This window comes from Centrocercus urophasianus, unplaced genomic scaffold (genome assembly GCF_019232065.1).
Source record: "Centrocercus urophasianus isolate 14NV4802_14NV808 unplaced genomic scaffold, USGS_Curo_1.0 seq_11, whole genome shotgun sequence".
Classification (NCBI taxonomy): Eukaryota; Metazoa; Chordata; class Aves; order Galliformes; family Phasianidae; genus Centrocercus; species Centrocercus urophasianus.
In genome coordinates this window covers 30,705,111-30,731,368 of record NW_024884253.1, presented here as the reverse complement: position 1 = coordinate 30,731,368, position 26,258 = coordinate 30,705,111, and the positions used below count along the sequence as shown (strand labels likewise).

Sequence of the window (26,258 nt, the reverse complement as noted above, 5' to 3'; positions counted from 1 at the left end):
AGCAAGTTACCGGGAGCTGTGCCTGTGTAATGGAAGTCCCTAGATCTCCCTGCTTCAGTGCTGTATTTTCGTATCACCACTAAAAGCCTAATGAATCTCTCCTTGATCTCAAAACATAGACATACTCTTGAGTAACTTCTTAGCTCCTAAATACATAAATTAAGCTGCACAACAGGGAAATCACCACTCTTTCATGAGATGCGCTCAGAGCATGGCTGTCCCACTAAGCACTGATCCAGTCATGTAATTTTGCTCAAAAAAACGTTCACCTTGGGAATAAAAGCACAGCAATGTGGTTTCTTACCATATGAAGGGATTCCATAGGGCTGGCCGGGCTGTGGGTAGGTGGCGTAAGCTGTAGCTTGTTGCATCCCTGTTGTAAACTGCGTCTGCCCATATGCAGCCATCGTTTGCGAAGAAGGGGTGGGAAGAATATGTGGGTATGGTCTGCTATTGATTACAAATGACAGAAAATAGGACAGACTGCATTAGACTGACGTACATGTATTTATTTTTAGCCGTATTATAAGCCTGCTACCTTCATTAACACTTAATCATAGGCTGCGCTAGGCAAAAGAAACTCTAAGATAGAGAGAAAACAGCAATAATAAATCAGTAATAAAAGAATAAGTAAAATAAGAACTTTTCAAATATTTTTCAAATACATTCTTAGCATTAAAGAAATATATTTTTTTCCTAGAAGCTGCTGTGGTTTAAATTATGACTTAACAGATGGATCCAATTATTATTTTAAATGAGGTTAAAATCTGCCTTTTTCAGTTATTATTATTACTACTACTATTATTATTTTTAAAAGATATCATACTTGGAAGGGTAAATCTGTGGTGGGGAGAACTGGTGTGTTTGTCTTGGGCTGAAACCACTGCTTCCAATTGCTGCACCAAGAAGAAAAGAAAGCACACAGAAGTGTAAATATACACACCAAAGATAAATATTATTTTTCCTAATAGAATTTCAGAGTATTAACAAGATTTTAATTAAATTCAAATATCATCTATATCTTTGGTAGAAAATAATATTTTATCAGCAACTACACAGGAATGCGTAACAGTAAAATCTTGATTACAGTTTCAAGTACTAAAATGCTCCTTTGTAGAACTCCTGACCAATAGTTTATTCTTTGCTTGCACACAGACAGCATTTTCAATGCAAACAATCTATTTCCTATTGGAAACATTTTCCTTCATATTTTCAAAGGATTACTGCTATCTCAAGTACAACATTTATTAACTTTTAGAATTTTTAAGACCTACATTTTATGAAGGAGCTTTATGCACGTCTCTATTGAAAACACATGGCCAGCTTCAGAGCACGTGCCTTTTAAAAATCATTTCAATAACGCATAAGGATGTACTACCATATTACACCTCCTTCTCTTTTACCCCGTGTTGCCCGCTTTTTAAAATGCTCTCAACACCTTCAAAACACTCATTATTACACAAAGACGTCATGATCAACGTGCAAATTGTCTTAGGAAAACACTTAAGCTTAAGTGAGTTTCTCCTCCCGCAGATCAGCCCTGCAGGGTTCCCCCAGACCGGTCACTGCTAACGCAGAGATTTTTGTCAATTCCCATGAAACTCCTGTGGTGTTTTGGGTGCTGTCGGGAGCATGTCAGATGCACCCATGTGCTCTGCTCCTGGAGCTCTCTGCAGAAGCACTAGGCAGATAGTGCTTCCCTCTCTGGTTACCATTTGGGTGCCACTTCTTCTCCACAGCCCAAAGTCAATTTTGAAGCCTTTGCCAGGAAGAGGTCAGCTGCAGGTTATGAGACTACTGTAAAATCAGACAGCCAGAGAAACAACAGGCCCTATTGCTAAGTACTTGGAAATAAACAAGGCATGGATAATTACCCTTTGCCAGCTACCCCTTTCCTGGCCAACTACAGGAAAAATCCATCATCTTTACGCTCTCAGAGCCCTTGTGAAGTGTGGAACAAAGCAGCGAATCTCTTTCTGTTCCTTCCACACCTGATATTATCCTTTTCTGTGGTTACAGTCCCACCTGGAGCCAGATCTCCACAGATGAATGAGCCACCATTAGATGCGCTACCTTCCCTTCCATCAGATATTTAATATATTCTAGAAACTTTTTTTTTTTCCTTTAAAGGTCGATATTTTTATAAACTGCAGCATGCATGGAAAATGGAAGGTGCTGCAAGATCAAAAAAAGGGCTGGCTACTTAGATCCTAACTGGTGGTGAGCTGGTAGATTTTGCTACTCTGCCAATGTAACTCTGTGATCTTTTTTCATATGATTTGCACTATAAAAATGATGTGCTAGAAATATCAGGGTTAATCCATAGGTACGCAAAATTGTGCAAACATTTTAGGATTTTCTCACAGTGTTTTATCTCCTGTGTAGTAGCAGCTAAGAAGGGTTTGGCTTCGAGGAAGATTAAGAGACTGACAAAAGAATGCCTTGATAATATAAATACAAACAAACTAAAAATTGCCCATCCCTCAGTTACATCACAAATTACAGAAGCAGGTATATTTACACCCTGAAAACTAAAAAAAGTAATCCCTTTGGGCCAGAATGCTTCTCAGCTCCCTAGTGAAGACACCAATGGACATCAATAAAAGAGATGCTGTATTGCTACTTCCTTAAGGAAAGCTCCTACTTCCTTATACTGCCTGAATAAAATGAACAGAAATCAGCTGCACAGTGTACAAAAACTTTCCAGCAGCCATGCAAAGGTTTAGATTGCATAGGGAAAGAACATAGCGAATGAAAAATTGCTGAGCTTAAGCCTTTGTTTGTTCCTTACCTGATCCTGAGAAATTGTCTAAAGACCCGTCTGTGGTAGTAGTAGTAGTAGCAATCTCACTGCTGCTCATTGGTTCTGTTTTAACTATAGAAATATAAATAAAATATATTCTATATGCGCCTAATATTCTTGCACACACATGCACACACATTCACTACAGTCACAAATCCAATGAAACAGAAATCTACCCAAAAGTTTTAAATCATGGTTACCAACAATTTGCATGTTGTGCATTTGTGTATACAAACAATGCAAAGTACTGGTAGCTATGATTTGCACATTCATATAAAATGACCACAAGGGTTATTTCTGTTCGCAAGGAATAAGAACTACTGTAATAATCCAGAAGTCCCCATGCAACTCTCTGCACCTGTCCTGACTCCTCTTAATCCTGCAGACCCAACAATAAGGGTCCGCATTTAGATCTGATCATACAGTCATTTATAGGCTTGACAGACAGCAATTTGGATAAGACAAAAAAAGGAAATAATTTTTAAATTGGGTTCTCTGAGGGCTGTTCCAAATTTTTTCCATCCAAACCACTTTTCAGAAGAAAAATGAGAACTTCCAATAAAGCAAAACACTTTCCTCATGGTGGATTTCTCCTTGCAAAATGGAAACCAATTTAATAGTCAGAAACCTTGAATGCACAAAGAGCAGAAATATACTTTATGGAATGCTTTACATTTTATTCCCTTTGTGCTCCAGACCCAAAGTGGCTGTCAGAGAACAAGAAAGAACAAGAAGATGAGAGATACCCTCTTGCCACTCCATATTCATGTTTGGATTCATGGTTTTCAATAAAGCCTCGGGAGAATAAGTGTATTTCCCTTGGTGTTAGCACAGTGCTCTCTCACTGCTGATGACATTCCAATACATAGATCTACAGCAGGGCTGACCTGGTGTGAATGTAGACAGGCACAGTGCCCGCTCCCAGAAAGTTATCACATCAGCACAGCAACCTCTCAAACCCATTCTACATTCCTAGCTTTTGGAATTACAAGCACATCAAAAGCACCTGAGGTTTCACTAAACGTCAGAGCTGACCTTACTACTAACATCTCACTGTTTTTGCTCCTGTTGACACAGACACTGCTTCCCACACACCAGAGCTGGTGCCTATCATCTCACCTTCCAGGGAGGCAGTTCAATACTACTGCAGAAAATAAATCCACAAAAAGCAAGATAAACTCTGTTCTATCTGATTCATAAAACCACTTGTGTGAACTTGTATGTCTCTCTCTCTGTCTAGGAATTGCAACCATCATTAGCAGATGCCCTTTGGGTGCAAGGTTTCCAGGGAGCGAGGGAGTGGAACCTTCCCCTTCTGACGAAGGACCTTTTCTTTCCCTGCCAAACAAAATCCTTATTTTCACATGGCTACTTCCTACACTTGATCTCTTCCAAAGGATTTACATGCAATCTCTCGAGCTTTTGTTAATCAACAACTATTTCCTTTTCTCCCTCACACAGGATGTTTTGTTTGCACACGCTAACTCAGAGATCACTATAAGCAGAATTCTGCTGCATCTACATTAGCAGTCTAACAAAGTAAAACAATTGGTGAAGAGGGTCCAGTATCACAATTTAGGCATTTAAGAGGGATTACTTCATGCAAGTATAGGCTTTTCTGAGGAGCAAGGGCCCAGATGCAGATGGATCACACTGGCTGCACTCTACAGAACACCGTTTTCTAAAGGGGTGGAGTCCAAGAACTCTCCAGAAAGGGACCTAACCTGTAGTAAGAAGTGGTGGCCAAGAGGTTCTTTTGAAGAGGATGCACTCATCATCCAAACCACAGTGCTAATGTTGGAGTATCTCTCAGAAATACAACACATAACATGTCTGACACCCATTTCACACTTAAATACTAAAAATCTAATAGACAGAAGCAACAAAATGTTTGAAGTGTCTACCCCAAGGCATTTGCTGGAAACTACTACATAATACGAGACAAGGTTTGTCATTTAGATATCAAGAATTGAAATTACGTTATCTCTTGTTTTTTTTTCTAGACGTTCATTACAACATTTTACTGTCTGGCTAATATAATTCTTTATAGATTACTCCAACTTTCTCCAAACCTTGCAAGTGTTCCTCATCTAATTTCCACAATCCAATTATATCTTTGGAGATAACAATAAAACATGCTTTTCTCAATTGCTGACAGCTGTGGAGGAGGAAAAGAAAGAATGATGAGACAGAACAGCCTAACTTGGGCTGAAAGGATGGAAAACTTCAGTATCTGATTTCTCCAAGCTCCTCTATCAGAGAAAGAATTCTTCTACTTCTAATAAAATAAAACATAATTATTTTCAGTAAGTTTGGCTCACTGCAAACTAACAATCTAAGGGCAACAATGAGACACATATTTGGCACCATTTGTTCTAAATAACGTTTTCCAGGATATTTTCTTTCTAAGTGGATGCACCTGCCTCTCCTGTCACTGGTTTAAAAGCCTGCTTCACATGCACCACTGGCCACTCTTCTTGTACTCAGAACCTTGTAAAAAAACCAACATTTTGAGAAAAACCTCCTGAAAATGGGATTTCAGTCTTTGACTTGGTCTGACAGTGTTTATAACTGAACGTCATTTAGTAAGTACACTACTTTTGAAGATACAGGAAAGGAAAAAAGAAATGAAGAAAGCACTGCGGTGGATTTCATACACGGGGGCCAATTCTATTTGCTGACTGAGATGCTCTCAAATTCTACATCACAACTGTTCCATCTGTCTCCTCTCTCACGTATATGGAAAATGAGTGAAGAAAGGATGTTCACATTGTTCCCAGATACCTATTTGTAGGGTCATAATAAATTAGCCCTATCAGGTCTTCTTTAAGAATAGCCATGACCTTGCACAGACCTTTGTTGCTGGTGCTAGTTGGGAACTGAATAAAGAGGGTAGGAACTGAAAAAGCCTTAATTCCCCAAGCATTTTAACTAACATGGCTGTAAATGTCAGTGTATTTTCTTCTGTCTGAGCTTAAAACCATTTCAAGAGGATTAAAGCTCACTATACAAAAAAACTGAGACAAAACAACCAGGGTTTTACCAGTCAGAAATGTTTACTGCATGGACTCTCACAGCAAAGGAAGGCCACTCATTTGCTCAAGACAAAACATGACCTGCAAACAGAGCACATTTCCCCCCACAGCCAAGGGGAAGAGAGCTGTGAGAGGTTCCCCAAGGTCGCAAGTCTGCTATTCTGTCCCAGAAGTGCTTCAGCAACCTGCATCTGTTTGGAGGATGCACAGAGCTGCCCAAGAGGCACAGATCTGGCAGGGTACAGGTATGGCCACACAGCATGTACTGCATGCACACTCTGGATTTCAGCTGTCTGTGTTTTTCTCCGACCAGATCATTTCTGCCATGTCTTATGCTTTTGTGGGACAGCACCTGTGTGGGAATATTGCCTCATTTAGACTGAACACATTGTAAATATGCCTTTCCAATAATGTCCAACAGCATTCTCCACTGTGGCAGAGACCAGAGAGAGCAAAACAAGAGTTCCTGTTTCTGCTTCATTATCAAAACAGAATTTTCAGGGGTGCAGAATTATCAGACTTGCACTACAGAGACAGGCTTTAATTTAGTAATTTCCACTAAGTTTTAACACCTGCAGAATCACTCATGTAATAAGTGATTGAATCACTGAATGATTTGGGATGGAAGGGACCTTAAAGATCATCTAGTTCCAAGCCCCTACTATAGGCAGTGGGACACCTCCCACTAGACCAGATTTCTCACAGCCCCATTCAGCCTGGCCTGGAACACTTCCAGAGAGGGGGCACCCACAACCTCAGTGGGCAACCTGTTGCAGTGTCTCACCACCCTCACGGTTAAGAATTTATTCCTAATATCTAAATCATCTACAAGAATTTAAAGTATAAATATATTCCTAATCTACTGAAAAAAAATAATAAAATCAAGTTACTTAAAATAACTGGTAGGAATTTGGTTTTATATTGAGAACTCCAAAAATCTGTGTCAACGGAAAGCATTTTTTCCTCCTTATTTTCTAGTAACTTATGGGATTCTAAAAATAAGAAGAAACCACCTAAGAAAACAACAGACTTGAATAATAGGAAAACAAAATAGGACTAGCAGATAACCAATAACACACATGCTAGCCCTGAGAAAATAAGCATAAAATTTCTGAGCTAGCATAACTGCTGATCCAACATCATATTGATTGTCAAGATTTTTCATCTTAGGTTGTTCACAGATTGCAAGTGCAACATGCAGTTTGGTCAGTCCTATTACAGAAGGTGGTCGATAATGACTACACAGCAGTTTCTGACCCACGCTGAAATAAAGAAATTCAGACCAGCACCCTTATGCTCACTTATTTGCCATGTAACAACTTTCTGAGCTGACAGCTTGTTATGAAGTCACTGGCATACAAAACAGTAAAGACTGCTTCAAGGAATGTGATGTTGGCTGTTTTAAAGATGGATTTAGAAGCCTAACGTTTGGCCATTTTTAACACAAAATTCATATGGATATATTACAAAGATTGCACCTTTAAGCAAAAATATGGTTTTAAAATATTTTTTGAAATAATTTGATTATTTAAAATACATCCAAGGCTTGCTTTACTGAACTAGGCATAGTGTGTTAGCTGCAATATTACAGATATTAAACCAGAACAGAAATACTGTAAACATCGCTGAGCTATTAAATCAGCAACAGTAAAACAGCATTGCAGTTTTAAGACTGCATTAATACATGAGTCACTTCAAAAGTAATGACCCTCTTTATTCCCACAGAAACTGCAACAGATACTAAGAATAAAATAACACTATCTAAGAGAGCAAACTCTCAACTACAAAATACTGTTTTTCAACAGTCACCATAATTAGCTGTGCATTTTCACCAGCAATGAGCAAGAGCCTTCATGCAGACTCGTAGCTATGTGCATCAGTGGAGATGACCCACTGTTGGTCTTGCCACTGCTGAAACACACCATCCATCACCTCAGTGTGCTTGCATCCACTGCTTGGTCTCCAGAAATGTTCAGCAAGCATTAGTGGGTGCCATTTTTTCAACATGAAGGAATTAAATTCCACACCATTTCTTCATACACGTTTCCATGTCGGACATCATTTGGTCAGACTTCCCTTCTGCTGCCATCTGTCACACAGCAACAAAATGTAACAGCGTATTGGCAGGAGGGCTCAACCTCTACCATACCACCAACACCCACCTCTGATGTCGTGGAACATCATAAAATAAGGAAGCACTCCATTTAGAACAGCCCTTGTACTATAAGTTATATTCTTTGCATTATATGGATAAGTGGACAGAGTGAACTAACTCCTGGCTGACAACTCCCGATGTTCATGAAGTATAGCAGTCTCAACAAAGTAAATGAGACTGTTGGTTTGTTTACTGACATATACGTAAGTACAACTTCTAGCCCTATTTTGTTTTCTCTGAATGTGACATTTTCAAATAACGGTAGCAGCTAAATACTATGTTGATATTAATTTTCACTACAGTTACTGCTCTGCTCTATCTTAAGTATTTCATGTAGCCATTACTATTTATGTATTATTTTGCTTGATGCCATCCTTTCTGTGCCCAGTACAAGCCCGAAGCTCTCCTGAAATCTCAAAGATAATTATTAGTCACTAAAAACAGCACAAAAATTTTACTTTGAATCTCTAAACTGATTACATTTTTTACCATTCAAATTCTAAACTGAAGGATCTGGCAACTGTGAAGAGGTTTGGCAGTTACAGCAAAGCTACAGCTTACTTACAAAGAGTCTATGAAATTGTATCAATTCCTATCCAGGACATTATTCTCTTCTTGTCACAGTATCAAATCATCAGCTCCTGACCATAAAGCCTAATAGATCCACTTTGCTGCTGCTTCTCAAATTTGAAGACTCATCCTGAATCACATTTGTCTGGAAATTACCAGATGGTAATTACTACAAGGTAATTTCCAGCCTAAATTTATGTTCAGTTTTCAGAGAAAGTCCCTGCTCAAAGAAGCACATTCTAATTCAAGCCCAGACTGTTTCCTGCTCTACCCTCTTCTGATGTCTGAAGTCTAGAAAACTTGTGTGGTATTCTGGCTGTGACTGACAGACGGCTTTCATTGCATGTATGGCTCCTCAAGGGCCTTGCATTTCTCTTACATTACACTTTACAACCAAAAGAACTTTAACTTCACTGTACCCACCCATCTAGCAGTACAATCATTGGATTTACAAAAAAAAAAATAAAAAATGGCATCATCATTACAGTACAAAATCAGACAGAAAACTCAAAACCAAAACCATCTGGGTAGAGACAAGTTTTCATCAGAATATAACAGAACATACTGAATTGAAAAGAACCCACAAGGGTCACCGAGTCCAATCCCTGGCTCCATAGAGAACCACCCAAAAATTAAACCCTATGACTAAGAGCACTGCCCAACTGCTCCTTCAGCTCCAGCTGCCTGGGGCCATTCCTACTGCCCTGTGCAGTCCGTTCCATGCCCACCACCCTGTTGTGCAGAACCTGTCCCTAACACCCAGTTGCCCCTCCCCTGACACAGCTCCATGCTGTTCCCTCGGGCCCTTATCGCTGTCACAGAGAGCAGAGCTCAGCACTGCCCCTCTGCTCAGCAGCTGCCATGAGACCTCTCCTCATCCTCTTCTGCCCTGGGCGGAATAATCCAAGGCACTTCTTGCATAGCTTGCCCTCTAGACATCTTCACAGCCCTCCTAAGTTTTATGTCCCTTTACTATTGTGGTACTCAAATCTGCACACAATACTCAAGGTGAGGCCACATCAGCACAGAACAGAGCAGGATAACCCCTCTCCCCACTCAACAGGCAGTGCTGGGCCTGATGCACCCCAGGGTATAGTTGGCCCTTTGGCTGCCATGTCACAGTGCTGACTCAGATACAGTTTGCTGTCACCAGAACCCCCAGACCCCTTTCTGCAACTCTGCTCTCCAGCATCTTGTTCACTAATCTGTACATGTATCTGGGGCCAGCTCATCTCAGGTGCAGAATCTCTCACTCTTGTTAAATTTTGTATGGTTTGATAGCATTTGTAGCTGCTAAACAAGATTTAACCTATTCATCTGAGAAGCACAGCTGTGAGTTAAAATTGTTCCATTTACTACATTTAGGAGATGACACCATCTAAACCTAACGTTCTTATCCTTTAACACTCACACATCAATTTATATCAAACGATTGTACTTCCTGCCCTGTCCCAGGTCAGATAGTGAAAGTAGCATGTTATCAAGAAACAATCCTTTCAGAGATATTATGAACTATTTCTTTTTTCTTTTCTTTTTTTTTTCCTTTTTAAATCCTCCACTGGGAATCTGGCCATTGAAACTCCTTTACCCCAGTAACAATTTGCATGGTGTGTGCAAAATATCTGAACTTTTTAATCAAAGACAGATGTAATGACCACATGATGTTACAATTACAGCCATTTATGGCAAAGAAGACCATCTTCAACTATCTTTTCAACACATAGGGCTTCAAGGGAAGTATCAAAAGAAATCAAGGTTCTTTGGTCGTTTGGATGTACAAGATGTTTAACTAAAATACAAAGACAAAAGCAGAGTGACAAAGCACACAGGGCCTTTTATTGATGGAAAATATCTTCTAATTCAGCCAGGGCTGCAAGACAAAGTCAAATTTGCTCAAAGAGGGATATCACTAGCTTGTGTTCCTCCCCTGTCAGCAGAAGCAGGAACCTTTCTAGCTTGTCTAATCAAACCAGGTGGCACAAGAACTTCTCTCCAAGTTTCTGCACTCACTGGCCAACGGCCAGATGATGGCTAACCCTGAAGTGTGACCAAGTTTCATGCTTCTTTATCTTCTATGATAAGCAAAACCCCTCAGGACTACAAGATGCAAATAGAAATGCTAAATCATCTGTACCATCTTTTAAGTTACAAGCACTTTTCAAGCACTACCCTATTAAGGTGTGAGACTAGGCTCAGATGTCCTACTGCTGTTCCCTGGCGCGCACACCAGCAAAAAGGGATGAATTTTCTTCTGTATTACTGACCATAAACATGATATTTCTAACTAAAGCTGTGTAATCACACAATTGTAGATGTGTTCAATTATCGTTTTTGGAGAAGCAGTGAATATCTTGACAGATTTCTGACATCCTGCAACCTGTGCAAATTCAGTCTGTTAGCGGGGCTTTGGCCTTCAAGCACATTCAGAGGGTGCTCTCACACCACCATGCTCTTTTCTGCAGTCCAGAACAACATGTGCTATGGATGTTTTTACAAGAAACTTGCATAAAGAAATAATGTTATAATTAAAGTGCCCCCACTTTTATTTTTTGGATGAGGAGTAGAGTATTTTATTACCCTCAAAAGGATCTGGAAACCAGTTTTGCTAGAGCCCTTTCATTCAAAAAAGGTTTTGTTTTTTTTTTTTTCAGGAAAATGTTATGGTGAAGCCTTCAAAACAAGATGCACACAGATGCAGAAAAGACAATAAATACACAAATATTTATTTATGCTGCTCTCCTTTTCACTCAAGATTCACATAGGACTTATTGGCCAGAGCCAACCAGGGAGTAGAAAAATTGTTTCCCTGTCCAAAGAGCTAAGAAAGAGGAATAATAGAGCATTATGCTACAAGCACTCAGAACAGACGGGAGGACTCCTGGTGAAGCAGGCGAACAAAAGCACAGATAAGACAAAGAGTCTGGAAGGAAGCCAGTGTAGAATAGCAAGAAAAAAAGGTAAAGAGCAAGGAAGAGAAGGTAGTCCAAATCACTCCCTTGCCTCCACATAAACCAGGGAATGTGACGCATATCTGGGTTTTATCCTCAAGAAGTGGCAGCAGGTTAAAGAATATCATTAGCCCCTAGAGCCATCCAGGTTACTACTACCAGTCTGACAGGCCTAAGACTGCTGTGTTCTTTTCCTCTGGACACACAGCTGTCCTCTTGTGCTCTTCCAAGGCTCAGTAAATAAGTTGGTATCAATAGTTCATAATACTAACATTCCACAGAAATGCAAAGATTAGATTCACCTTTATAGGACTATTATTTCATCATGTCTAAATGCAGTGGCACTGCAACACTTACACGTTTCATACCATCAATCTTTTCATCACAGACACATGCAAAAATTTCAGCATATATAATTGGCAGTAACTCCAAAAATGAGGGTATAGGATATCAGAAACCAAGCATCTCCCACAGGACAATCATTTTGTTTGATTGCCATCCCCCACCAGAACTTTGCACCCTACAGCATAAAAAATGATGAGTAACTAATATTTTTTTTAAAAAAAAAAACCTAAAAAAAATTACTGCCATACTTATATCAGTATGTGCCATTTCAACTACAACTTCTATCAATTTTAAAATTTTACTACATCATAAGTTAAGAAAATGGTGAAAAACATTTTTCTCCATTCAATAATACTGCAACTAGCCAGCAATCATACTATTCCCTGCTTCTGAAACCACTGAGATGGATTTCCATTCACTTTGACCTAAGACAACATTTCTAATAGCCAGTCGTCTGATAGTTACATAGCAGGGAGCTCTTTGTGTGGAGTCTCAATCTCATGTTGCAGCAGGTACTTTAAGAGCAAAACTCCTTTTTTTCCAACCGAATTTTGATGTCCAATTCCCTTTGAAGACTCCCTTCTTATGTATCTTTGAAAATCTGATCTTCAATTTGTTAACTATTTCCCCCTCCCATTTGACATAAAATTCCTTTTCTTCCTCCTGAGCAGTCAGAAATGAGGGCAGAAGCAGCTCCATAGTCACAGCGTGAATGATGTGTAGTTGCTTGGCAAACTAGAGCTCCTTCTCTCAAACTTCATTTATTTTTTTCCATCCAGTTGCATAAAACAGCTTCATAATGGAGCAGAGGCTTCTATGTGTAATTCATCAGAACTGATTTACATTCTTAAGATAAAAGTAAATATTACTGTAGGTAGGAACTAGATTCAGTTGTCCACTGCAGAAAAGAGTTTTGCAAATCCCTACGAATTTCTACGTTACTCTCAGCCTGTCCCCTTCATCCAAGTGGACACTATTATTTAAATAACCACTAGCTATCTGATGAAAATAACTAACGGCAGGTTTTTCTGTGTTTTTCTTGCTATTGTCTCTGAGTCCTTCAGTATCAGTCTTCTTCAGCAATTTCCTGATGAAGCAAGTCTAGAGATAAGCTCTGACTACAAACATTTTGAGCCCTACCACAATTCTCTACTTTGTCACAGATTTTCTCAGTCAAGTCATGCAGGGCCAAACTTTTAATAGTGTCAAGTGTCTGCTCTTCCCTATGACAGAGGGTATTTTGTGGAAAAACAATTAGGGAGATCATGGAAAACCCAAATACTGCATTATTTATATCATCAAAATCCACGGTGACAGGCCAGGACTGCTTCTGCTGAGTACCCTTCACCAAACATTTTACTGTTACTCTTCTGCTTTTGTACTGAGAAATTTGTGCCTGGTTAGGATCCATAATATCCTTCTTACCACCCTGTCACTGGTTTGAAAACCATGCTGCCTGAACCGGCCCATAGAAAAAGAGAGAAAAAACATCCCAGCCAAGCACTGGCAAATCTACTCATTATTACTTATGGCTTTTTTTACTTAAGATAGTAAGGGGATTTATTTTCTCCTCACCATGTATATATCCAGAGTTAAGAAGATCATCTCACAATCTGCAACTAACTTCAATGAATAGTGTGTGATTTACAGAAAGCACCATATTCTAAAGTGTGCCTGATGAGGAATTGATATCTAAAGTAAAGACTTGTAAACCTGACTTGTTTAAAAAACTTCAGATAGAATGAATTATATGGCATTCACAAAACAAATAAATAAATAATATCCTGCAGAGACTCTCGGCCACACACTACCAGGTAGGTTCTGTACCACAGCAATTTTGTTATACCAATGAGAAATTAAGCACACAAGGAGTTGTGATGTAAAAGCGGCACTCAGAGAATAAATTCAGATTCAATCACAGAAGTAAATCCTCATTCAATGCTTTGAAAATTTACCACCAAGTGTGAAGCTAAAAATATTAGCTCATAACAGTGAGCTATCTTCCAACCACATCCTCTTGTAGAACAACATCAATAAGAGACAAGTCTGAAAATGCACCTTAGAGGAATTAAAGAACGTTTGTTTGAAACGAGGCCATTTCACTTTGGGACTTTTTTTTGTGTTTGCTTTTTGTTTTCCTGATCTATAGAACATATCCTGCACTTTGGGGTATGGAAACCAGCCTAAATCACACCCACAGTCAAATCAAATTTAACATATCTTTACAACACTTTTGTAACATGCAAATAGGTGGAGGCCCTGCTTCTCACTCACATAATCTTCCTTTGTGTCAGAGAAGGAGAGCAAGAATGAGTTTGTAGTATATCAAAAACTGGTTACATATACTGTATTCAACATGTGAATCTTCAGCAACCTACACCTTCACTCCATGTGCATCAAAGAAGCAAACCACACGGCAGCATTGTAAAAAGATGCTTGGCAAGCCCATGCGGCTACATCCCTATAGTCTGTCACTTCTTTTCCAGGGTTCTGCTTGAAGGATCTCAGAAAAATTCATTTTATGTCATCTTTCATTAAAAATAAATAAATAATAATAATAATAAAAAAAGAAACCCTGGCTGCATTCACTCAATTTTTTCTTAAGCTTGTGTAGCAGCTCAAAGAACCCAAACCAAACATTTTCTCAAGATAAAACTGATTAACAGCAAAATTCCACCTTCAAATTCTTAGGCATCCACCTCACTCACAAATTTTGTCTCTTGATACACATCTGATTCAAAAATAAATGATTTAAGTTTCTTTCAGAAATTTTTCATTATTGTGTCACTTAAGAGCAATCAGAGACAGGAACTTTAAAATTTGGAACATTCTGACCCAAATCCCCACGAACAAGCTACTTCTCAGGACACTTTCTGGACAACATCTCACAACGCATGCTGACTGCACACTCCTGGTGTGGCCACCACAGCTCACAAACCTGCAGCGGTCTGTGTGCTAGCACTGAGCAACCAGTCTGCAGTGCTGAGGAGAGTCATGTCACCTGGAGGAAAATGGCAAACAAACAAAAAAAAAAGCAGTTGGCTTTGTCTCAGAAGGTAAACATGTATTTCATGCTTTAGCTTTGCTGGTAGAACTCCCCCCCAAATAAACAAGCCTGGGCTTTAAAATTCCAACATCAGAAAAAATGAAGTTACTGGGCTCTAATTTACTTAGTAAACTCCAACACCTACTGAAAAACTGGGATATAATTTTCAGAATTAGTTTCTACATGAGGTCAACATATGAATAGATAAAATATCTAACTAATTTCTTAACAAAGTGCTACTGGTCACCCAATTTTTCAGAGTGTATTTTTGCACTAACAGCTATATGGAATAAAAAGTCCAGCCACAGGGCAGGTGCCTCTCTGTGTTTCAAGAAGCACGTCATTTTTTTTTATTTTTTATTTTTTTATTATTATTTTTTTGCTACTGGAAACTCCACAAATTAAGCAGAAGGTGCAAGTTTACTGCTAAGGCTTTAGCAAGTAAGAGTGGCTTTAATTTCAAAGGGTTGAGCTACTTTATCATGTACCAAAACTGGTATATACATGATAATATGGTAAAAAAAAAAAAAAAAAAAAAGAATAAGGAGAAGCTTGGTATTAAAAGCAAGGGCAACTCATAGAATCATAAGAAAGAACCACAATGACCATCTAGTTTCACACGAAATATTCTTCTGCTTAACCTACTTAACACATTAAGTGCATTATTTATTCTTTTAAAAAACCTTCTTAGTTGTTGTTTTTAATGGCTTAAAATTTGATTTCAGCAATATTTTTACTGCAATAGTAAAAAGTAAATTACACACAACTCCGGCACAAAAGCCTGTTAATCTGATAACCCATAAACCTTCCCCACTACTGAGGACTCCAATTAGAATGAATAACAGAGATGTTTGCGGAATTGAGGGGGGACAACATCTGTTTGACTGACATGTGCCTTTCCTGGAAATATGCAATTCACGTCCATAAACTTCCACAGTCTGACAGCACTAACATGACTCAATTTTTAGGAAACAAATTTAAAAAGGCATTTCTTTGCTACAATACTTATTTAACCTTTTTTATTAAAAAGTTTCGTATAAGGATGCATGACTACAATTTTCAGAAATGCATTAAAAACTCCGCCCACAAAATTAGCCAAACATCATTTATGTTCCTTCTTACCATTGCCGTATAAATGCATATAAATGCATACAAAGAGTATTTTCACGACTTACATAAATCCTTCTGTACTTCATTATACATCATTACTGGCAAAGCAGTTTGGTTGTTCTGCTGTTAGTATTCTACTGAGAACAAACATAACTTATCAACTGCCTGATTGCTGCTTGAAAATTAGGTATCAGCTTACCCCATTCAATTATTACACCTGTTTGAATTTTGGCCACTTTGTCAGAGCAGCAAGCTAGCCCTAGGAAATTTCAACACTCCGTTTCATTAGTCTATTTGACAAAACTTCCATAGCCTTAGGAGCTTGCAAAAAGAGTGAACATAACGAAATACTGAAATGGGGAGAACAACTGAAAGACTGCATTTTGTGGTTTGACCACTGTAAACACTTCCTCTCTCCTCATTACTAAACCAGCCTTTCGGGTTCTTTGGATGTTTTTCTCAGCTCTGCACACACTACCTGCTCAGTCCATTCAAGCTACCCGAAAGGAACATAAAACTGGAAAACTTGATAATAATAACTGCTGATAAAACACTGATCATAAGATTCACGCGCTGCGATATAGAAACATATAGCACTTCACACAGTAAAACCTCTTCCTCTACATATCTTACTGACTGTAAGAGGACTGATACAACAAGGAGAAGAAACAAGCAACAGAATACTAAAACAATGGTATCTCACCTTCTGTGCCATTGGGTGTCATGGAATTGGTATTTATATGAGAGTTATCAAGCTTTGGACCACTGGGGGATTCACTACTACCACTTAGTCGGCTGTGTGGGCTGGCTAGATCCTGCATTTCCATAGACCTGAAAGCAAGATGCAGCCAGTTTTAGTGACACGTTCAACAGAGATTACGTAGGAGTTACTGATACAATGTGCAGCCCGCTATGAATCGAAATCCTCAACTTAAGTAGCAAAAAATGAACAGCTTCTTCCAGTGGGATTTTTTCTAATTTCAAACTTCTATCATGATACACACAACTAGTGATTGCATTATTTCTGTGGCTTAAAAGAAAAAAATTTAGATTTGAAGTAGCACACTTGAAACACTCACGTCCCCTTGTATTTTAAAGATATGTATAAAGACAGAATCCCCACTATATGAAGACATACATTCTCTTAACAACCAATTAACACTGTGCTTTTTCAAGATTTACCACTTAGTGGCAATATAATGGGCCTCTAAACCAAATAAAATACTTGTAGCAATTGTTGAAACCCATCATCTACTGACAGGGAATGAGATATTCCTGATGTATGTGTTTACTCTGGCAAACTACTTAATTGTTCCTCTGTTTCCGCTGAAACAAATGCAGCATTAAAACAGTATTATGTCTGCTCACTTGTTTGCTTTGTGGATTACATAAAGCGTACCCAATTGGAAAGGGATATGACCAACATACAGTGAATCCATACATGTGTCAGTATGCCTTAGCACTCTGCAGTATCTCAGCAGCTGTCGTTTAGTCAAAATAATAAGAGAGCAATTCAGATTCAATGTAAAACTTAAACATTTACAGAGTACTCAAGCAGCTGAGTATGTCTGATTTGTGTTGTTAACAGCCTTATATAAAAAGGACAAGAATCATCACCACCATGATATATACCACCGTATATGTTGAAAAACTTGGAAATTCAGTGCCCCTTATTCATTGCTTAATACCCCAAAATTTTGATGATGGTATTTGACATACTTAACACAAGTAAATGCTCTCAGCAGAAATATCATCACCCCAAGGCATTTCAGGCAGTAACTTTTCTCCTTAAAATAAATGCTTGGGCTCTTACAGAGACCTTATTAAAATTATATAAAACAATCCCTCCACAGCAATGGTATAAACAAACATAAGTGCCATTTCTGCCATGAAGCTTCCACATTTTGACTGAGATTTTACCACAAGTTCTGAACACAAACCCTCCATTTTATAGTTTATTGCTTAAAATCAAGTACACAGAAAAAAAAAGGACAGTCCCACAATGAGTTAACCAAGCCACTATCCAGTACAAGGTAAAATGATTTGGTGAAAATACGTGCCTGCAGCTGACAGACTTTGGGGCACACATATAGAAGCAAAGCTCTCACGCTTGTTGATCGGCTTCATGTGGAAAACAGGGATAATTATTTACTTATCACGTGAGGAAGGGGAGGAGAGGGAAGGAAAAAAGCTTGCAGAAAAATAGCAGTTTTCAATCATATCCTTACCTGCAACTGGAGGAAACAGCAACATCTGAACTGGTTTGGGACTTCTGCACCTGTAAACCAGGGAGACAAACAGAAGCCTCTATTACTCCGCTTTCATGTGAGGCCTTAATTTAAACAAAAGATCATCACCGCAGACGACGATTCTGTCCTTTAAACCAAAACGGAGAGGAGGAGGGCACGGTGCCGGTGAAAGACATATTGTCTTTAAATTGAAGGCTCGCCTGTTGTTTCCTCGCAGGTCCCTCTCCCTCCTCCTCGCGCAGGGACGGCGGCCAAGTGCCGGGACAGTGATTCATCAGGGGCCCGTGACAGCTGCAGAGGGGCTCCCTCCTCCCTGGCCCCGCTGCCGCACGCCCCGCTGAGGGCAGGACCCCAATGGTGGCAGTGGAAGCGCTCCCCCTGAGCCCCTCGCACCTCCGTAACGCTCGCCCCTTCCCACCACCGCCCCACGACCCTCTCCCTCCCAACCCTCCAATCTTGGCAGCATCTTGCCCTCCTCGCCTTGGCTGTCCTCTCCCTCGGCTCTCCGCCACCCAGCCGTCCTCCTGGGAGCCACCTCACCCCACATGCGAGGGGCAAGGCAAGGCTGGCGCTACATTTTGTCCTTTCCAAGGAGATCTGCCTGTTGTACAAATTTTCAGTATCTCATCAATAGCATTACACGACCCTCCCCAAAACAAGCCCATCTCCAAACACGGCAAATTAAAATAAAGCACACGGCACTGCACAAGGTCTTACTCGTAAAAATTCTGCTCGCTAATGAGATTTCCGATAAAATGACTTAAAAGAGCACTTCTGGCTAAACAAATGGTAGGAAGCTGCAACGTTTACCTCTGAGCTCACTCATCAAAAGAGGAATTTGGTTCCAATGGGAAGCCAGCAATAATTTTCCAGTTTAATAAAAAGACTCCTTGGATAACTAGGTGAGTAATAGATTTTCATATCCTATAAGGAGAACACTCCTGCCCCGCTAACAGGAGCTGCTCTGTGGCCGGCTTGGAGTGTCAGCAGGTGATAAGCTCAGGTGAAGGGACGCCGATGGCCGCTGTTAACCCAAAGCACACAAAGGCTGAACTGGGAAAGGTAGAGACCGCCCCAGCGTCTGCACTGAGACTTTTTCATGCGCCTCCATTCAACCTGAACTGACATCTCTTAACTGATCACAGAGCAGAGGCTCTGTGAGATGAGGCATTTTAAGTGCCATAAAAATCATCCAAGCAAATCCTACTTCTGTGTCCGTAGTTTTTTTGTTGTTTTTAATCACGGGCAGAATTACTACCAGCAAAAGTAAACAACAGTTGGGGCGGTCGGACAGCACCAAACATTACAACTGATGGCAAGAAGCATGCAATAAAGTGCACGGAAAACACCAATATCTTTATAACTGGGTACTTATAATTCTACATAATGTGATTCTCAGTACATTGATGCCTGCAAAATCAAACAAGACGAGCAGATACATTCAGAACTGTGCACTTTGTCTGAAAGATCTCTTTTTGCAATCTTTTACACAGCAGAGAGCCTTAGGATACATTTCTGCTGTTACTTCTAAACACCTGGAAAAAATTATAGGTGAGAACTAAGTTTGTTTACAGAGCTATCTTCACTCCCTCTTGCACAGGATCCTCTAAAACGTACCTTTTATGATAGAAAAAAACTTCCTTTTTCAAATGGATGTTTTAATTAACTGATATTTTCTTAAGTGCCCTACAGGTTATTCATACTTCACTGAACTCCAAAATGCACTTAATCCTCCCTGTTTCACTGACCCAAATTAAAAATAAAACAAAACTTCTGTGCACTTCTAAATATGTACGTCTGTTTATGGTGAGAGAGATTTCATTTAAGGTTTCATGGGAGAGGGTAAGAAAAAACCCCAGTTCGTTGAGAGCAAATTGAATATATACCTTAATATATACCTTCTACATCCTCTTACGCTCTATGATTTGTGAAAGTTCATATCCACAATCTTCATTTTCATTAGACATACTTTGGATATATTCCTTTGTGTCTCAAGGATTATTTAAACCATGTGTTGCACGTTACTGTATTTAAAAATGTCTCTTTAATCAAAATAACTTTAAAACAACTAATCCTCACTTAGGCTGGTCAGCTGAATCCACAGAGTGGTCCAGGAAAAATAAATCTACTCTCAAGAATGCGAATGCAGACAACAATTAGACACAGATGTGAGCGAAATTAGTTACAGTTTACAAAATGCTACACTTCACATGCTTTCAGTTTTTTATGCGTAGGACACAATTACAACATAGTAAAGGAACCACACTTAGGATGACGAGCTCACAGAATGAAAACATTTCTGGGTGGTATTCGCCAGCTCTCAGGCATTCTCCTGCTTTGGCCAGCAGATTCACGGAGAAGCGGAGCACTGCGACATAACTCACATATCAAACAAAAAGTGCGGAAACCCCGCGACGGCCTTCCCTGTCCAGCCAAAGAAAAAGGAGCTGTCAGTCAGCCTCCTGCCCTGCGCTCTGCCCAGCTCCAAGTGCCCCCCGTGATAAATGACACGCACATTCTGCTTGATGCATGAAAAATAGCGCTGCGGATAATTCGATTGCGGGAAGCAACGTTCACATCTCTCTCTCGAGCGCGGGCTGTGCTACGTGGGCACACGGCGGGAGAGAAAGGACGAGGAGAGCAAAGCCGCTTCAAATTCAAATTCTGTTTAAGGATCTTAAATCAGGAACATCGAATTCTGATTAGTTAATGAGGTCTTTTAAGTTTGCCTTTTTTTCTAATTAAATTTATAATTCTTCGCAGATGGAGGTTTTGTTGATGTTCAATTTGTCTCTCTCATTTTGTTAAACCTCACATAGTACTCCACCAATCCATTGAATAGCCACATTAAATCTGTTAATACCATGCTCTTCAACCCCAGAAATTATTTCCAGAAGGCAAACTTGCTTTGAGAGATCATCAAACAAGACTTAAGGTACACATTTTATCACAGTTTCCCTACCACAGAGCTCAGGATGCAGAGGAAAATTCATGACTTTTGCAATGTTTATTATACTTCGCTAAATTACAAATCAAAAGCATCTGACAGAAGATCGTGTACGAAGCCAAAAACTTAATAATGTTCTGTGAAAAGTAAACTGTAAATGGGAAGGGATTCTAAATTTCAGCAGCACAGAGCAAATAAAATGTAGGTACTTGTCTAAATTACAGGTTTTCCACACTATTTTTACTTGCTAGAAGCAATTTTTTTTTTTTTAATGGCTATAATTTAAAACATTTTTCTAGCTGAAAAGAAATTTTTTAAGTGAAAATAAGACGTTACCCCACAGAACCATTGCCAGCACACACACCTTCACATAAAGCACATTTCTACAAAGAAATTTCATGGACAAGGTAAATTTTCAAATCAGACCATTCCCTTGTAGGAAAAAAGAAAATCATTTTTAGCAGAGGGCGAAGAAAGACCTACCCCCATACAGCCCTCTTTTCCTCCTGTAAATGCTCCACGATCTCTATGTACACACATACTGGTTTCAGCAGCCAAAAAGCTCAAAACCCCAAACACAAACCGGCCACAAACAAGCACCTTGCTGACAACACACACAACTGGAGCAGCCCTCCCCTCCTATTGCTGGGCTGAGAGCGAAGAGGTAGAGCTTGTTGTGCTGGATACTCAAAGACAAATTGCACTTCTTAAAACAGAAGCAGATAATTACAGCCATTTAATTTTTAATTGCTAGTTTAAATTCTTCTGGAAGCGCCAGGCTGTGTGCTCAGCTCACACACTTATGAATGAAGCGCTGGGAAGCACAGCAAGCTCTCCCTGCTAAGGATGAAGTGCCACAGCGTGACAACACTCCCATTATAACCAGACATTTCAGAAAAGCCTCTCCTCTCCTCCAACACTTTTTTTTTTGCCCCCCGAGAAATATCTCATACTTATTGCCATTGATCACTCATTCTTCTCACTGCTCTCCTTCCGAGGGTGCAGTGTGGCTCCGGCTGTGTCACCTCAAGGGGCTGCAGGAAGGGAGCTGCACCCTGAGCAGGCCCTGGGAGCGCTCCGGCGGTGAGCAGTGCGTCAAGTGAGCTGTGCATACGTGCTGATGTATGGCCGGAGTATGTCATGTGTGCTCCGTGTACACACGAAGAGGCATTGGTTGACATGTCAGACCAGCAGCCTGTGCCCTGGTAGATGCTCTGCACTGTCTCAGCATGGGATGGAAAATAAGATTCCCCCTACGTGCTATCCAGTGTTCAAAACTTTCAGCAATGCACCGAACGTTTCCACGGCTTTCCTGAATTTCTCTCTGCTTTAACCAAACTATGGGAAATACACTTTTTTTTATCCTCTGAAAACTGTGAATTCTTCTGCTTGCACTTTTCTAACGAAACGACCAGCACAAAACCCAAATCCCTCCAACTCTTCTGAAAAACACTATAAAACGCACTGACACCTTTAAATTTTCCAGCACAACCCTTACACTGCCAAAGGCTGTCCTGCCCTCACTGCTGTTTGCCCCAAACACTCACAGAAATACAGACCAGGGAGTGCTGTGTGGGTCCCATCGCTCAAGAGCATAACACAAGTTTTGCACTTCTGCAGCTCATTGCCTTCCTACTTCTGAACTCGGAGCCACCGTGAAACATCGACATGCATTGGATATTCCGGCACTGCAGACATTCATTCTGTCATCTCAAAAAGTTCTCCTGGGGAGGTGGGGGCCTCTGTGTTTTCCTCAGTATTTGGGAAATTCAAACACATTAGGCAAAAGGATTTCCTGCTTCAGAAAGCGCTGTCAAAAATCCTTTTCATCATTATTTCTTTCCCCCCCCCCCCCCCCTTTTTTTTTTTTTTTTTTTTTTATAATTTACTTTTTCTCTCACGCTCTCGTGTCACTTTTAGGAAGGACTGTGGAGTCCCCGTATTGCCATGGAACCATCCGTATCGGTGTTGGGGAAATCTCACAGGAGGACCCCAGAACTTGGCCGGGCACAGCAAGCAGACCCACGGACAAACTGCATCCAGAACCCCGGCCAAAATTAACCGCTTTACGCTGCGCTCTATCACCGACCGCTGAGGCGGACAGCATCCCCGGCACTCCGCGCAAGCCGGAGCGCAGCCCAGTGAACAACCGCGCTCTGTTTCGCAATTCGCCTTTCTCTCTCTCTCTCTCTCTTTTCTTTTTTTTTTCCCCCTCTTTTCCTCCCCCTGTTGCCATCTCCCGCCACTGTCAATGCCCGCCCCGCCGTTACTCACGGTGCTCCGGGGCGCGCAGGGTGCGCGGCGCCCCGCGGTGCCTCCGCGCCGCCGGGCCGGGGACGCGCAGACAAAGCCGGGCGGAGGCGGGCGGCAGCCCCCGCCTGCTCGCTGCGCCGCGGAGGTCTGCCCAGCAGTGCCTGGGGGCACGCTGCCGCTTGCCGCCTCACTCCCCCTTCTTTTTTTTTTTTTTTTTTCCTTCCTTTCCTCTTCCCCCCCCACCCCCCCACCACTTTCGGGTCGTGTTTTTGTTTTTGTAATGCAAACCGCAGCTCTTCTCTCTCTCGGTTTTAAAAGCAGTGCCCGAAGCCGCCCGCCCCGGCCGCGCTCCTCTGCGCAGCGCGCACACTGCGCGTCCCGCACCGCCCCGAGCGCCGCGCCCCCCCCCCCCGCTCTGAAATGCTTTAATTGCGTGTGGACGCGTCCCCTCCCGTAAGCTGGCTTTAAACAAAAGCCGTCCTAATAGAATAACTGGAATTAAACCAACATTATATCAATGAGAGGAGCTAAATCAGGATACTCACAGCGGCTCTCAAGCGCAGCCCGCCTGCACGCCCGGACATGCCGTTTTGATTGGATATGTAACAGATTTGTTCTCAAATATCTGAGATTCTTGCAACCTTGTAAAGAAAGGGTCTGCTAAAACTATTGAAGCCAGCCTTCTCCCATTTAGAGGTATTTATTAAATGAAGTCTCAGGAACTTTAAAAATAGCCTGAACCATGCAGACGTGTGAAGAAATCAGTACCTCTAATAATGATTGTAAACACGGTCAAACTTGTATTTCAAATTACTGCCGCTCACTTACTACATTTCTAATATTTACAGCCGTGAAAAGGCCTTTTCCACTGACCTGAGAGTATTTCCAAAAGGAGCGCTGGTTGCAGAGTTAAATGGGAGCGTTAAGTAACGGTAACTCTCTAAAGCTTAGCTTTTACCAATCAATAAGTAATTAAATAATTCAATTAGCAAGCCATTAAACTGTAATGGCTTTACGATACATTCCTATTACAGCACTTTTAGTAGCTCATAATAAAAAAAAAAAAAAAAAAAAAAAAAAAAAAAAAAAAAAAAGGTTTTAAAATATATACGTTATAGTAAGAACCATTAGGGCGAACACAGTAACTACATTTGACCGGGGCTTTCTGGAGCGCTCCCACTGTGCAGACAGCATCTTTCAGTTTGTGTCACTCTTATTTTTCCACAGTTTTTCAGTATGCTTAGTCCAGATATGACGAGGAAAACAGCCTGATGATTTGCAGTACCAAAGGAAAAAAAAAAAAAAGATATTAACGCTATGCCAGGTCTAAAGCACTAAGAAAAAAAAAAAAAAAAACAACCCACCCACAAACATTATTTTGTAAAAACAGATTCAGACAGAACGTTTTTTCTTTTAAAAAATCTGTGGTTATTCACTGCTTGTATCTCCTTACCTTCAGTTAACTACTCTGAATGAGAGCAATACTTTCAGAGGACGAAAGTCTTCTGGCTACTACATCCCAGTAAGCGATACATTATTTTGTAGGAAGTACATTGGGAATACTTCAGGAAAGCAGATGGTTTTGCAAAGCTACAAGTCAACCTCTGGCTGCAATCGCACCTAGGATTTCATTTTCTTTAGTGGGGAAAAGGGATCTGGGGATAGACCCATACCATATATGGGAACCCATGTCAAAATAAGCCAGTTTCTATTGGGCCCGTCAGCACAGCCAGCACAAACAGAATCCGTTTACTTCTTTATATTCACAAAACAGATCCCTTGCCAAGAAAACTATTTATGATGTTCTATATTAAACTGTGAAAGAACGGCAAGTTACTCGTCCCAGAGACGGGCGGCTTTGTCAGGTAAAATTCACTCAGATAACCAAATGCAGAGAAGTGCACTCATTCTGAACTACAGTTCTGAGTCCTCAGAAAATGCTCGCGCTGAATTGCTTGGAACTGTTCAGGGGATCATTTTTAAATAGAAACCAACCCAGTCCCTTAAGAGTTAAAGACACACGTCCTGCCTCACTGTCTCTAGAATCTCTATCTACTTAGATGAGAAAGGTCAGGGACGTGCTCACAGGGAGCAGAAGCTCTGCTTTCTCTGGAAAATTCTCAAAAAAATTCATATTGCTGTTACTAGGCTCTATCTGACACTGGGAGATGCAACTCAACACCCTCTCTCCAAACTAGTGATATTTAAATGATGCTACAGAAATCCAGAAATGATTTTAAAAAAACTACAGCTGTGACTTCCCCTGCTGTACACGATTTTTTGCATAAACGCACTTTATCTTCTAGTCAAAAACAAAACCAACAAATAGAGCAAATATACAAACACGCGTCATTGTTGAGAAGTAAAGCTTGCTGAAAAAAGGTTTGCTATTGGAGGCTGCGGTCCCTAATGGGAGTTTTGTTTAAGTAATAACTTTAGGAGTGTGCCCAGTCCCTGCATTTAATTAAAACTAAGACAGATCCCCCCTCCCCCCCCCAAGCACACACTCGTACAGAGCTTGATGATGTGATGATAAAGTGGGGATAAATTACTCTGGGGCTAAGATGATCAGAAAAATTGTATTGACAACGCACTGTGAGAAAGTATCAGCTTTGAATTTTCAAATGTCTCCTGTACTAAGGCATGTAGATGGTATGGGAACAGAAGCTACGTAAGTGAGGCTCATAGAAGAGGGATGTAAGATGAAGTAGCATCCTTTGTATTTATCCAGCCATTAAACAGTGCCTTAAAGTTCTTTATCTGATGTCTAAAGATTGGATTTTAGATTGGCGTTTAT

At 40.5% G+C, this 26,258-nt stretch overlaps 1 protein-coding gene across 2 annotated transcripts in view; it reads right to left on the bottom strand.

Annotated features, from left to right (window-relative positions):
- EYA1 (EYA transcriptional coactivator and phosphatase 1) overlaps positions 1-26,258 on the bottom strand; it is a 147,681-nt gene that overhangs the window by 63,993 nt on the left and 57,430 nt on the right. For both annotated transcript variants that reach the window (XM_042839734.1, XM_042839735.1), the window contains exons 2-6: positions 18,241-18,290; positions 16,716-16,843; positions 2,792-2,875; positions 827-896; positions 305-450 (exon numbers count right to left, since the gene is read on the bottom strand). In XM_042839734.1, the coding sequence (XP_042695668.1) occupies positions 305-450; positions 827-896; positions 2,792-2,875; positions 16,716-16,843; positions 18,241-18,290 (478 nt within the window). The remainder of the gene's footprint in view (positions 1-304; positions 451-826; positions 897-2,791; positions 2,876-16,715; positions 16,844-18,240; positions 18,291-26,258) is intronic.